Below are 13,974 nucleotides of genomic sequence, written 5' to 3'. Positions count from 1 at the left end.
GTGGTGTACCTAGCAGTACACAATGTATAAGATCGGTACTGGTATTGGTATGAGCACGATAGGTATGGATCCAGAAGGCGACCCCCCGGACCACGCCACTATGTCCGATGTCCATGAATTATTGAGGTGGCCGTGGTGGATCTAGCAGTACACAATGTATAAGATCGGTACTGGTATAGGTATGAGCACGATAGGTATGGATCCAGAAGACGACCCCCCGGACCACGCCACTTTGTCCGATGTCCATGAATTATTGAGGTGGCCGTGGTGTATCTAGCAGTACGCAGAGTATAAGATTGGTACTGGTATAGGTATGAGCACGATAGGTATGGATCCAGAAGACGACCCCCCGGACCACGCCACTATGTCCGATGTCCATGAATTATTGAGGTGGTCGTGGTGTATCTAGCATTACGCAGAGTATAAGATTGGTACTGGGTGAGGTATTGGCACGATAGGTATGGATCCAGAAGACGACCCCCCGGACCACGCCACTATGTCCGATGTCCATGAATTATTGAGGTGGTTGTGGTGTATCTAGCATTACGCAGAGTATAAGATTAGTACTGGTATAGGTATTGGCACGATAGGTATGGATCCAGAAGACGACCCCCCGGACCACGCCACTATGTCCGATGTACATGAATTAATGAGGTGGCCGTGGTGTATCTAGCAGTACTTAGAGTATAAGTTTGGTACTGGTATAGGTATGAGCACGATGGGTATGAATCCAGAAGACGACCCCCCGGACCACGCCACTATGTCCGATGTCCATGAATTATTGAGGTGGCCGTGGTGTATCTAGCAGGAGAGTATAAGATTGGTACTGGTATATGTATGGGCACGATAGGTATGGATCCAGAAGACGATCTCCCGGACCACGCCACTATGTCTGATGTCCATGTATTATTGAGGTGGCCGTGGTGTATAAAGCAGTACGCAAAGTATAAGATATGTACTGGTATAGGTATGAGCACGATAGGTATGGATCCAGAAGACGACCCCCCGGACCACGCCACTATGTCCGATGTCCATGAATTATTGAGGTGGCCGTGGTACAGGTTTGCCGCCTCTATTATCACAAATCATATACAACAATACCTACAATCCGCTTTATACATTTCGTAACGTCCAAGGTTGACGACTGGGCTCTCTCTTTACTCGACAGGTGATATTTCTTTCATTTTTTAAGCTTCAGTCTATTTATTTTTAAGTGCCGTTTTCATTATTTTTTGTGTTACCTAGGTGAATTGCTGATGTCTTTTTGGTTTCTAGCAAAATCTCGATCATTTTCATTGTTCTCCTTTTAGTTTTGATGACGGATGGATTTTTTAGGTGGTGTATGTGTTTTACAAAACTTCAGTGATTCCGATTTTTTCTTTACTGTCGTAGTTGGTTACTCTGTAGTGATTATGTTTGTATTCTCTCATTACTGAACAGTAATAAGTTGGATGGGACCAAAACTAGGAACTACTATTATCACAGTCTTAAACGCCCATAAAAGAGAGCGAAAGTAATCAGCCAATTTTTTCGACATGCAAAAACTTATGTTGGTAACAATATTGAAGGATGTTAATAATCTTAAATACTGCAAATGAATTAGGAAAATCTTGATTGAATTATTTAAGCGCCCAAGAGAGATGGTAGTATTTTAGTTAGTCTAAGAATACCAATCATAGTCTGAGAACTTTATTAATGTTTGGGTGCAGTGGTAGAGCATTATAGCTATGGTAGATGTGCTATACTATAGTATACCGTGAATTAAAAGAACCACATTTTCTTAAACCGTGTCCGTTCCCATTGCAAACGCAAAGTACGAGTGGAGTATAACTGCAATAATAATTGTATACTTATACGCCAACCCCGTACGAAGGATGGGTACTCTGCTAGTATTTATGTATATTTGCATTTCATTAGTCCAATTAAAATCATAACCCCACTAGAATCACTCAATCTCTAACAAAAATAAGTCACCGATCCCGTTGACCACACGAATAATCTCAAACGAGTACAACACTACGTGTAGTCTACAGTACTTCCCATTACGATGACAACTATGACGACACTGGACTCTGTGGGAACACGGCCGACCCCAGCGCATCCATTCCCTACTTCATTACATTACTGACGCTAATTCAGTCCAGTACGGTCTAACGCCGTTTACGGACATGTCCGTTACTAATGGAGCCAAAACAAGTGTCATCAACACTGCTGGTTATGCGAAGCTTAGCTGGATTCAATTTGCATTCGTCGTGAAATGCACGTGTGGGTGAGTATATGGCTTGCGGTAGTCACTGGTTGAAAGTGGAAGCGTTTTATATGTACAAGTCGGTTAAGTAACACCGATGACTAATATTTAATCTCTAGCCTTAGCCAAATTTTTTTTGAACTTTTTTTTACTCAAAGAGAACACAATTGAATACGGTACTCACAGAGTGTACTAGTGTCTAAAATTCTGTATTCTGCGATTCTGCTTAATTTGTTACTGAGATACCTGCGTGATATAAAAATGCTGAAGCGCACAATATCAATGGTTAGAGTTGATTTAAATATGGTGTGACATAGAATATCAATGGTTAGAGTTGATTTAAATATGGTGTGACATAGATCAGTAATTTTTATTTTCACAAGCAATCTCTGTCGATGGCTAAATTTAAAAAGTCAATCAACTTAGGGATTGAAGTCTAGTTCCGGGGATTATAATAGCCAAAGATACTGCTTCCTATGTGCAAATCGCTAAATAATACCCCCGCCGCAGCAAACCTGCAGACTAAGCGAATTTCCATTTGCCTGATTGGATTTACACTAAAATGTCTCCTTAAAAATATCACATTTATTCCCTATTTAAATTGAATCAGTTTAACACATACAGTACTTAGGTTTGCTGCAACAGGGAGGGTTAAAGTGTTTTTTTTATGTAAAATGTTAATAGTTAGTAAGAAATAAAAACATTTTCCAAATTTGGGCAAAATATGTTAATAAATGAGCAAACTACAACAGTTTACTTATCCTCCATAAGAATAACATCGGAATTTTAAATTTACAATTTTTTTTAATTTTCTCCGTAACCATTAGGCGCATTATAACGCTTCAATATACTAAATTATTTGTTTTTTTAAGCTCTACAAAATAGTTTGGAAAGAAATTGCAAAAATTTAAGTTTTTTGGGTCAAAAATGGGAAAAACCCATTTTTACCCCATAAAAGCCCCCATAAACCCCCGTTCCCATGGTCTGATCATGCTGGTTCGCGAACTCGTTCGAATAAATGTAGGTTTACACGTTTGTACCAAATTTCATCAAAATCGGATCATTTTTGCTCGAGTTATCGCGCTAACGGACACATATATATATAAATATATATATATATATATATATGAATTTGAACGGATGCTATTTTTGGCCTCTAGGGACCTCAAAACGAAAAAAAAAATCGGCCCCGGGTCCGGGTCTTACCATGAGTACTACGGTAATAGCTTATTCCCTATATGGGAAATTCGCTAAAATAAACATTATCAAAATCCAACATAATATTTTATAGTTTTCTCATCCTCGGATCAGCTGGAGACAAGCAGAGTTAAGTTTTAAGTTGTAGCCATTCGTTGTTTATATAGATTACAATTCGTAAAGAGTAGACTAGTATTTTCTTGTTATTTAACAAAATTTGAAAGCATTTTAGTTGAATTTGACGGTTTAATTGTTGACTAGTGTACATGTTGCTCGAATTCGAGCAATTGCGAAGTATTACAGGAATTATTTCAAAACGAATAACAGTCATATTTACAATGTGTTTAAAAGACTCAACTCAATAAGATTACCGGTGTGTACTGTATGGTCTGTACTGTATGTGTACTATGGTCTGAGTCATGTTTATCTTCGTTATTGATAAACCTAAAGCATTCCGGCCGGTTTTCTCCTTCTTAAAATGCCTCGCTGTACAGGCAACACAGGTCATGATAGAGAACTAATTGAGAACGAAAAGTCGTTTTGTGGTAGTGTTAAAGGGCGCATTTTTAACCTAATAGTTGCGTTTGTCCAGGGTCAGGTGCTGACTGTGATGAGTTAAGCCTATTACGCACCACACTGTTCTGTTTCTGTAGCTGCGGTCGTTATCACGATTACGTCTCCTGTTTATGTTTCGTTGTCTTTGCGTCGGAGGCATAAAAAAAACAAATAAACAAATTATAGCTACACAAAACAACGATGAATGCACAAATTTAAATTACAATCATGCTAACACGTTCCGTCATAGCGACACAAAACAACGATAAATACACAAAATTAAGATACAACCATACTAACACGATCCGTCTTGGGGGTTATGTTTACACAAACTCAAATAGTAAATAAATGTACTCAACGCATTTCATTGAATTCAAAAATAAATAACAGCAATTAAATTATACAGCTGATCAAAATGTAAACAATTATGTTCTTATAAGGATAACATGGGAACTTTCAAAGCCACTGGGGCAGATCCCAAGGGATTTTTTTCAAAAATGTAAGGCCAGTTTGCAAATCTACGCGACACGCTCTTTCCAATGAGACGTCAATGGATAAAATCGGTTAAGAAATGGCGGAGGAGTTCAACCGACAAAGTTTCATGTAGCGTATTAATTATATAGATTTATTACTTTTCCTATGTTAATTACTATAGCTTAATTAAAATGCATAAATTTTAAAATCCGTATAACAATAAAAGTGAACAATTTAATCGACATAAAACATTTACTAATCTTAGTGCAATTTAGCAGACATTACTTACATGAAGCAGAAGCACGCACATATAACAGGGTGTTTTGATTTAAAAAGGTATGAGTTTTTCATACTATTTAAAGTCAATGTTATCATTTACATGTTTTAAACTTACTAGGTGAACCCGTGCGAATTCGCACGAATAATAAATTAGGATATTATAGCAACGTCGTTACAAGTTGCGTTGTTGTATCGACGTTGGTCTTGGGCTATCGTTGACTATTTTCAATCTAGGCTATTTTTTCTGTTCTATTTTGCAGGACGGAGCTCATGATGCTGAAAACTTGCGCGTATGGATTAATATCAACCAAATGATGAGTAAAAATGTGTATTAGTTCAGTGCTGCAAGAGCCATTAGCTTTAATTGTTTAGCATTCTTCCTTGAACAGCTGTTTCGACGTACGGAGATATATACATTTGGGCATATATGCTCCCCTTCTGACGATTGTAAGGTGCCAATTGAGTTTTAAATTGTGTCGTGCACCTTATACATGAAAGGCCCTCCACCGTTATGTTCTTCAATTTTAGCTCGAGTGCTGACCATTGCGAGCGCATTTAGATTACGATCTAATGTTATCTTTGTAGTTTCTGCTCAAATGATTTGCTAGGTACATTAAGTAAGCTTTGGATATAATAGATTTCTCGATATGGCTGTACATTCACTTATCCTTTATGGCAGCAGGATGAAAATCCTTCGCCTCGTCCTCTTTTTTCTTCTTTCAAATGTAGTGCACCACATTTCTGATATTTTAATGCCATCTCATCGCCGAGTGAATGCTGCTGAATTCTACGTAGTATTTGTCAGTGTAATTTTGTAAATACACGTCGCCACTATGTTCCAGCTCCTTGTCTGGGCTCCTTACGTTTTGCATTGCTTGCCGTATGCTGACTCGCCGTGTCCGACCAGCAATACTTCTTTGTCATCGGGTCCTTGGCATGTTTAGACAAAAATATAATGTAAAACTTTTCTCCCGTTGTGTACTATCGGTAACATTTCGTTGCCGGGTATTTTTCTAGTAATCGTGCGGGTTTCTAATTATTTTTCAAAACATGCAAACTGTTTACATTTCAAAACCAAACAAAACAGCTGGGATTTAGTTTTTTTTTTACTAATTTTGACATATGTTCCAGAATATAATAACATTCAAATCAATCACAATGTTATCCTTATGGAAGGAACTTTGAGGGCAGCCCACGCCCTTAAAAAGATATATTTTGAAAATCTAAAGCCAGTTTGCACATCTACACACCCAGACGAAGATTTTGGTATATAATATGTGGGGCTAAATATTAACACAAAAAAGCCTTATTGTTCACAAAGTTTAATGTCGCGTATTAAATATATAGATTTCTTATTCAACTGGTGTAAACTACCTTTTATCGACTTATTCCAACTGATTACGCTAAAATGTGGTCAGGAAATTCTTTGGACTTTAGTCCCCCCTTAAAGAAGTTGTCTACGTTTAAAAAATTGGTATAAAGCTTAACTACGTCTTAACATTGTCCATTACGATTGATTCCTATAAGTACCAGAACTCACATAAAATATTGATTTCATTCAAAACCTTCTGTTTTGTGGTTTTGTTAGTGATAATACAGTGCATATGGATAAACAATAAATAATTGGATACAAGGCCATAGATTGAGTATACTCCTTACTTGATTTTATATTACCGAATGGATATGGCTAAGACGATGTAATCATACGATACGTTGGTTAATTTTACAGCATTAAGATTATTACAACCAAATATAACGGTATGTAATAGAATAGTTGCCTGCTGTTATGTTACCAAAAGAGAAAAATCCATTTTTTTAAATTTTTTCTTCTTAAAATTAGAGCCATGTTTAGTCGACATAACGCACAAGCATTGCTAGACACCAAACACTTCAGATTAGCCAATAGGACGATTAAGTCTTCTCGTAGTATCCAATTGATAGTAGAACGTTACGATGTAAGTAAATTTAAAATATTACAATAGAAGATAGATGGTAATTTGGGTTGAATTGATATAAGACTCATTCCTACGTGGTAAATTCGTAACACTTCATTAGCTTGTACTGTATATATGTATAATGTTAGGCTATATTTACTGAAACTCCGGATACTATAAAAAATAGAGATTCGCCTTATTTGAAGTGTGAAAAATACAGGGCTGTAAAACTGTGTTTTAGTTATAACGTTGTACTTTTTATTTACTGTTTATTTGATAAGTAGTGTGTGAACAATGTTTTGCAATATGTGTATTTGATTTAATTGAATTTAGCAAAGGAAGAAAAATACATAAATAATAAACCTTTTGTCTTATATGAATTCAAAAGCTTGAAACTACCTTAGTTGGAATTTTTAACAACTGTCAGAAATAAAATGTGTTATTTAATACGAATGTTCTCGACTAGTTAAAATGAGCAAGGTTGTATAAAATTTTACTACGATAAAACAAAAATGTATACAAACTTTTTTATTAAAATTAAAAATTAATAAAAATAAAAAAATGTTAACTCATCTAATAATAAAAAATAATCAAGAGAAATAAAAATAGTCCATTTTCGAGGCGGAACTTAAACGTACAATTTTAAATCTGTAAAATAATGAAAACTAGTTGGATAAAAGTAAGACTCATGCTTACGAAGACATCCATGTTAATCGTTCAAGCATTTTTGTTAGTACATTATGTCTCATGTTAAAATGTTTGCAGGATAAAAAGAGCTTTCAAATAGGAACAGAACAACCTTAAAGCAAGCTGCAGTAAAATTCAATTTTTCCCTCTTTTAACCACATTTTCACCATATCAAACTAAAGTGTACTTTTTGCAAGCCATTGCTAGCTTTTTATGTCCCTATAACTTATCCCTGTAATCCAACTATTAAAAAAATAATATCAATAGCAAAACACTCTAGGCCCTATATGTTTCTGGACCCTACAGATCTAGTGTCGACTTGTATATTTAAACACAGTAGTTAAAATACAACACATTCAAAGATATAAGAAACAAAGGTAAAAATTGTGTCGAAAATATACATTCCGAGAAATATATTTTTAATTTTTCTCTTCTAACATTTTTGTGCTAAAAATGTAGTCTCCAAATTAGAGGCAAAACTTATACAGTACCACACAACGAGAAAATAAGAATTCAGAAAATACTATGGACTAAAAAAGAATCAACTGTTTTGATAGTACGTTTACAACAATATTTGTGATTTATCCTCAGCATGATTTAAGAAGCAGCCCCTGGCGATGGTGCATAACTAAGTCAGCCTCAACCGTACTCCAGGGACTAAGGGTGGATCCGGGGGTTGCAAAAGTTCAAACATTCTTTTAAAATTATAACAACGAAAAAATCATCTAAGGAGGTTAACACTTAATAAATTAAAGCCAAATTAGGGAACTCCTATTAGACAGTTGCATTAAATTAAATTGGCTGATGTATAATCCCAAAGTATTTTTGTGAATTTTGTACAGTAAAAATGTTGAATCCCATTGCAAAGTTAACTTTATAAATTAAGTGATTGAGATAATAAGTAAAAAGAAGCTTTGAGCTACTTGTTTGAGTAAATGAGTTCATTTAATAATAGAATTTGTTTGTAAAAATTTTGTAAACACCCGAGTGTCAATGTTACATGTGTAACTATTTAGTAGAAAAATTATTATACGAAAGCATCACTACTTTTTAAATTTCAAGTGCAGTGTATGTTCCCCAGTATTCTTAGACATACAGTACTGCAATCCCATTTCGTAACGGCTTTAGTTTAGTTCAAGCCTGGAAAAGGTTTAATTAAAAACAATAAATGCTCTGTTGGAATAAATAATAAGTAATATTAAGTCTTAATAAGGATAATTACAATATGGATTAAATTAAATTTAAAAGAGATAATTAAATTATTCTTGTTGTAATTTAGACTGTATGTATTAGTCATTAATATTGTGGAGAAGGTTCATTAAAACAACTGTCAACGTATTTCAATATGGCAGTGCTCTAAATGACGGTCTAGGGAAAAGTTATTTCAAGAAAATTAAACTAAAAGCTAGAGAATTTTGACGTATTTGTTAATTGAGCCGGCTCCAGCTAGGGGAATGTCAAATCTAGAACCTGAACAGAACTATTCAGTTGTGGACTGCAGTGACACGATATTCTATTCAAGATTATACAGTACTGAGATTGAGTAAAGTCCTGTAAATTGGCTTACTCATTAATTAGGTTTATTATTAGTCCTCAACATGAGCTGTAGAGGGTTCCAGGGATGGTATTAGTTCCCAAGAGCCGGACCGTTGTTTACTTTATTATTTATTTTTAGATACTGAAAACATGTTTGTACAGTTTATTTTTTCAATACGGTCTCTGTAACAGAATACATTGCATTGGATTGCAAATCTTGGATCCCATAAAAAGGAGTGTTTATGTAATAGAGTCGAGCAATACCTGTAGTAAGGGAAGCCCTGGGGCACGTGAAGGTCCATGGGCATGGGTGCGGACGGGTGCGCATGGGCGGGCGGGTACCCGTGTGCCTCGCTCGGGTGATGACCCAGCACAGCCGCCCAAGGTGACCCGGTGAACCCAGCCGAGTGATCCATCCCTATCATGCACTTCACTGCACTACACAACCATTATACACAGTTCAGAAAACGGGTATTACAAGTGTTTTAACTACCGGCCTATCGCACTTCTTCATGATTACTCGAAAATGTTGAAAAACGTTTATTCTTTGGTAAATATAAATATTTGAGAGGTGACTGTTAAAAATAAATAGTATAAATAAAGTGGAATGCGGAAATATGAGATCACGTGGTCCGCTCGCGTGTCGCCGTGACAGACAGTAGGTGATCAGCTGTACGAGGCAGGGCGCAGACTGTCGTCTGCTACGGTGGGAGGTGGAGGGGAGGAGCTTGGTGGCGCATGCGCAGACTGCCTCCCCTCCCCCGCGCTCACGCCTACTACACGCCTACTTCCCCCACCACCGCCTGTTGCTCACATCACAACAATCGTTATTCATCGCTTGTGATATATTGTCTTTGCCTCTTATCACTAACTTGATACACTGTGGATGCTGATTTGTTGTGATATGAGATTTGCAAGTGTTATCGAGTTTCTCCGCTTCATAAATGTATTTTTTGGTGAAATAAGATTGATATTTGTAAAATACTTTAGGAAAACGTGGGGATTATTTCGAAACATGGAGTTGTTATTTTTTTATGTACACGACTTAAGCAATTTCACATATACAATAAACCACCATCACCCACGTTTACAGCATGATATGGTATGGCCAGTACAGTACAAATAAAGGGGACGTCTCGATGGAGTAGTGAATAGCATGGACAAAATTCATGGAATCTGAAGAAACAGAATACAGTATGTTTTAAGTTAATCAACATCTTCATAAAAAAGTTTTCAAAATTAAAATAACTGCTAGCATAATGAATTGAACAATCATAGTTTTTTTTTTTTTTAAAGGTGAAAAATTATCAACTGTTATCCCGCAAATTTAAGCAGTTTTAAATTATTGTAACAATAGGTATTTATTGTTTGAAAGAACCAGTTTTATTACAGGTTAGGTTTTATTATTGAAATCTATACTTCTATACTATTATATAAAAATCTAATGGTGTCTGTCTGTATGTGTGTTACTAATAGGTGCAAAAACTACTGAACCAACTGGGCTTAAATTTTACAAAAATATAGCTACCATTCCAAGGACCATTATAGGACTATTCACATTTCGATACTGACTGTAGGCGTTGCCCCTTTGGCTTTAAAAGTTCTTAGGTGAACATTTTAAAAGTAAATATTGATTTACTCCATGGCTGTGATGAGAACACTAACAATGTTTGTTTACATTTCCTTTGACATTTAAATGTAAACAAGAAGAACTGCTAAACTGCATATTTCACAATTTCAGACAGCTGATACAAAGAAATTAAATAGGCTATAATATTTTCCATAACTATGAGGTAGGTATATTTTAATCTAACCTTTTATCATGGATTATTTATTCTAAAACTATGTAAATGATTATATAATAAAAATATTCTATAACCGTTGCTGTATCAACTCCGGCTCTGCTTTGGATTTTTGAAAGCGTCTAAGTTATGAAAATAATGTTATTGATATGTTTTCATGGAAACAGTATGAAAATTACAATGTATAGATGTTTTGTATGAATTTGGAGGCTACTTTAAATAAATTCTAACTGCTTAACATGTGTTAGATTAACTTCGTAACTTGCACATCACTTTGTTTTTTTTTATATGTTTACTAGCTGTGTACCCGTTCTACGCACGGGGATCTTATAATATTCAGTTGAAACCTTCTTATATAAAGAACAGCAGTTGGTTTGCATATTTTAAGATATGCTGGCCAAACTATTATACATAGCTTCATTTTATGTTGTTTTTTGTTGTTCCGGATCGGTATGACAATCAATAAAAGGTTAAATTACCTCTGTGTCTGCCGGTCGATCCTATAACGGTAGGCTTACTTTTATTTTTACTATCTGATCTCGTTTGCATGGCTCAATCACGTCCTGGTTGAAGTTCGTTCGCTACGCTCACTCACCTGTATGTTGGAGCTCGTTCGCTGCGCTCACTTTCCTTCAGGTTAGCTCGTTCGCTACGCTCACTTGCCTTCAGGTTAGCTCGTTCGCTACGCTCACTCGCCTCCAGGTTGCAAATTAGCTGTTGTCATAAATGTAAAAGAAATAATAGTGCTAGTGCTGCACCCTGTTGGTAATCCTTGTAACTTTAATGCTATTGAACATCACAGAACAGAACCAACTTGTTTAATTGAAACAGCTGTTAAGATTCAATAATTTCATTTCTCATAAGGTTAACATGGGCTTCCAGAAATTCCACGTCAAAAATCGACAAAAACTTGATTTTCAAGGGTTTACTGTTAAATATCTAACTGTCTCATATTCGATGAAATACGTCTAAAACCATCTCATATATGTATAGTATTTGGAAAATAAGTTTCAGGCGGGACAGTGCTATAGTTATTGAGGAGTAGTTGTAATAAAGTGCGTATTTTAGCGTTACCAAGAGAATGACAGATAGACAGACAGACAGACAGACAGACAGACAGACAGAAATTGAGATAAGGTTTGATTCGGTTTCTCTGACCTATGAAATGTAAAAATAACCAAAAAGTTCATTATTCTAAGCAATGTACAGACAAAACTCTAATTTTATTTATATAGATTTAGGTAAATTAAGTTATTGTGTATTTGCTTAACCTATGCTTAAATTAAACTAAAGAATATCATCAATAACTAAATTGTACGTCGTTGATTTTTGTTTTCGAAAATCGGTTGTATATGTGTAACTATATTTAATTATCAAATGGTAATACAAAATACTCTTATTATATATTAACATAGCTTTCAGTTCACATTTACTTTATTTGATACATTTATTATTTGTGTTTTGCCACACCACTGATTAAATTAAACCAAGGAAAATATTATAAAACTAAGCAGTTCACAGTGTTCTTTCATTTATGAAATCAATTAAATACCTGTTACTATGTTTACTTAATGGTAAGTGTGAAAATGTAACTGGCAATGGACGATGGAAATGATTAAAAGAACTGGTTTGTATATTAAGTTGTTTGTTGATATTTTTGTAGAGTAGTATCAGAGATACAATGAAACATATACTGTATTTGCTATTACATTTTTTAGTCCTTGATGCTTTGATAATCATATTAGTTTTGTCTGCTGTCTTTAATGCTAAATTATTTGTTTAAAATTTTTTATAGTACCTACCTTTATAGATATAGTTTCTTTAATATTTCAAAAGACTGTATTGATAAGGCACAGCAATATTTCTAAAGTTTATAACAGCTTACTTAGTTTTGCTAATGAATTATTGTAAGTGAAGAAACTGAAGATGGAAGGATTTGTGATTAAATATAAAGAAGAGTGAAATTTAAAAAAAAATGTTCATTTAAATTTTATAATTAGTATTTTTGCAACTTCAAAATTGAAATTTAAAATGTCATTAATAAATTAAAAGATATGTAATTAAGGGAGATAAAGGTAAATCATGTATGTCAAAGTTTCATTCGAAGATTTGTTCAGTTTTTCTCATATCAGCCTACACAAGATTAAAAATTAATCAAAACCAAAATGGTGGTATCCACTACTTACCAGATTTAAAAGTCATAACTTAAACGTTTCTTTTAAGGCTATAAAAGTTTAATTTTGTTTCCAAAAGCGTTGGCGGATGTGTATCTATTATATGCAACAGATGTAAAGATTAAAATGTTTCTATTTTGTGTCCTCTGCCCGTTGCAAAGCACGGGTACAACAGCTAGTATCGTATATTTTATAACTTATAAGTAATTGTAATCTAATATATAAAATTCTCGTGTCACAGTGTTTGTCTGCAAACTCCTCCGGAACGACTTCACCGATCGATATGAAATTTGGTGTGTAAATTCTGTAGGTATGCGAATCGGACGTAAACTATTTCCCGTTTCGAAATTCTTAAAAGGGCTCCGCCCCAGTGGCTCTGGAGTTTCCCATGTTAACCTTATGAGAAATGGAATTAATGAATCTTAACAGCTGTTTCAAATTAAACAAGTTGGTTCTGTTCTATGATGTTCAATAGCATTAAAGTTACAAGGATTACAAACAGGGTGCAGCACTATTATTTCTTTTACATTATGACAACAGCTAATTTGCAACCAAAAGGTGAGTGAGCGTAGCGAACGAACTTCAACCTGGAGGCGAGTTAGCGTAGCGAACGAGCTAACCTGAAGGCAAGTGAGCGCAGCGAACGAGCTCCAACCTAAAGGTGAGTGAGCGTAGCGAACGAGCTCCAACCCAAAGGTGAGTGAGCGTAGCGAACGAACTTCAACCAGGACGTGATTGAGCGATGCGAAGTAGCGAACGAGCTAACCTGAAGGCAAGTGAGCGCAGCGAACGAGCTCCAACCGAAAGGTGAGTGAGCGTAGCGAACGAGCTCCAACCCAAAGGTGAGTGAGCGTAGCGAACGAACTTCAACCAGGACGTGATTGAGCGATGCGAAGTAGCGAACGAGCTAACCTGAAGGCAAGTGAGCGCAGCGAACGAGCTCCAACCTAAAGGTGAGTGAGCGTAGCGAACGAGCCCCAACCCAAAGGTGAGTGAGCGTAGCGAACGAACTTCAACCAGGACGTGATTGAGCGATGCGAACGAGATCATCTTGAAAATTAAACGTAACGGTACTTTCTTTCCATCGG

The 13,974-nt window shown here is 35.6% G+C and overlaps 1 protein-coding gene across 2 annotated transcripts in view; it reads right to left on the bottom strand.

Moving 5' to 3' along the window:
• LOC128992058 (protein trachealess-like) overlaps positions 1 to 9,480 on the bottom strand; it is a 211,461-nt gene extending 201,981 nt beyond the window's left edge. For both annotated transcript variants that reach the window (XM_054415439.1, XM_054415440.1), the window contains exon 1: positions 9,175 to 9,480. In XM_054415439.1, coding sequence (XP_054271414.1) covers positions 9,175 to 9,335 — 161 coding nt within the window. In that variant the 5' untranslated portion in view covers positions 9,336 to 9,480. The remainder of the gene's footprint in view (positions 1 to 9,174) is intronic.
• Positions 9,481 to 13,974: the final 4,494 nt, after the last annotated feature.

The sequence above is a fragment of the Macrosteles quadrilineatus genome, unplaced genomic scaffold (genome assembly GCF_028750875.1).
Source record: "Macrosteles quadrilineatus isolate MER2022 unplaced genomic scaffold, UCM_ALF_1.0 Scaffold_4__1_contigs__length_99947679, whole genome shotgun sequence".
Taxonomy (NCBI): domain Eukaryota; kingdom Metazoa; phylum Arthropoda; class Insecta; order Hemiptera; family Cicadellidae; genus Macrosteles; species Macrosteles quadrilineatus.
Note: the sequence above shows the minus strand (reverse complement) of the source record. Positions and strands in the feature narration are given on the sequence as shown.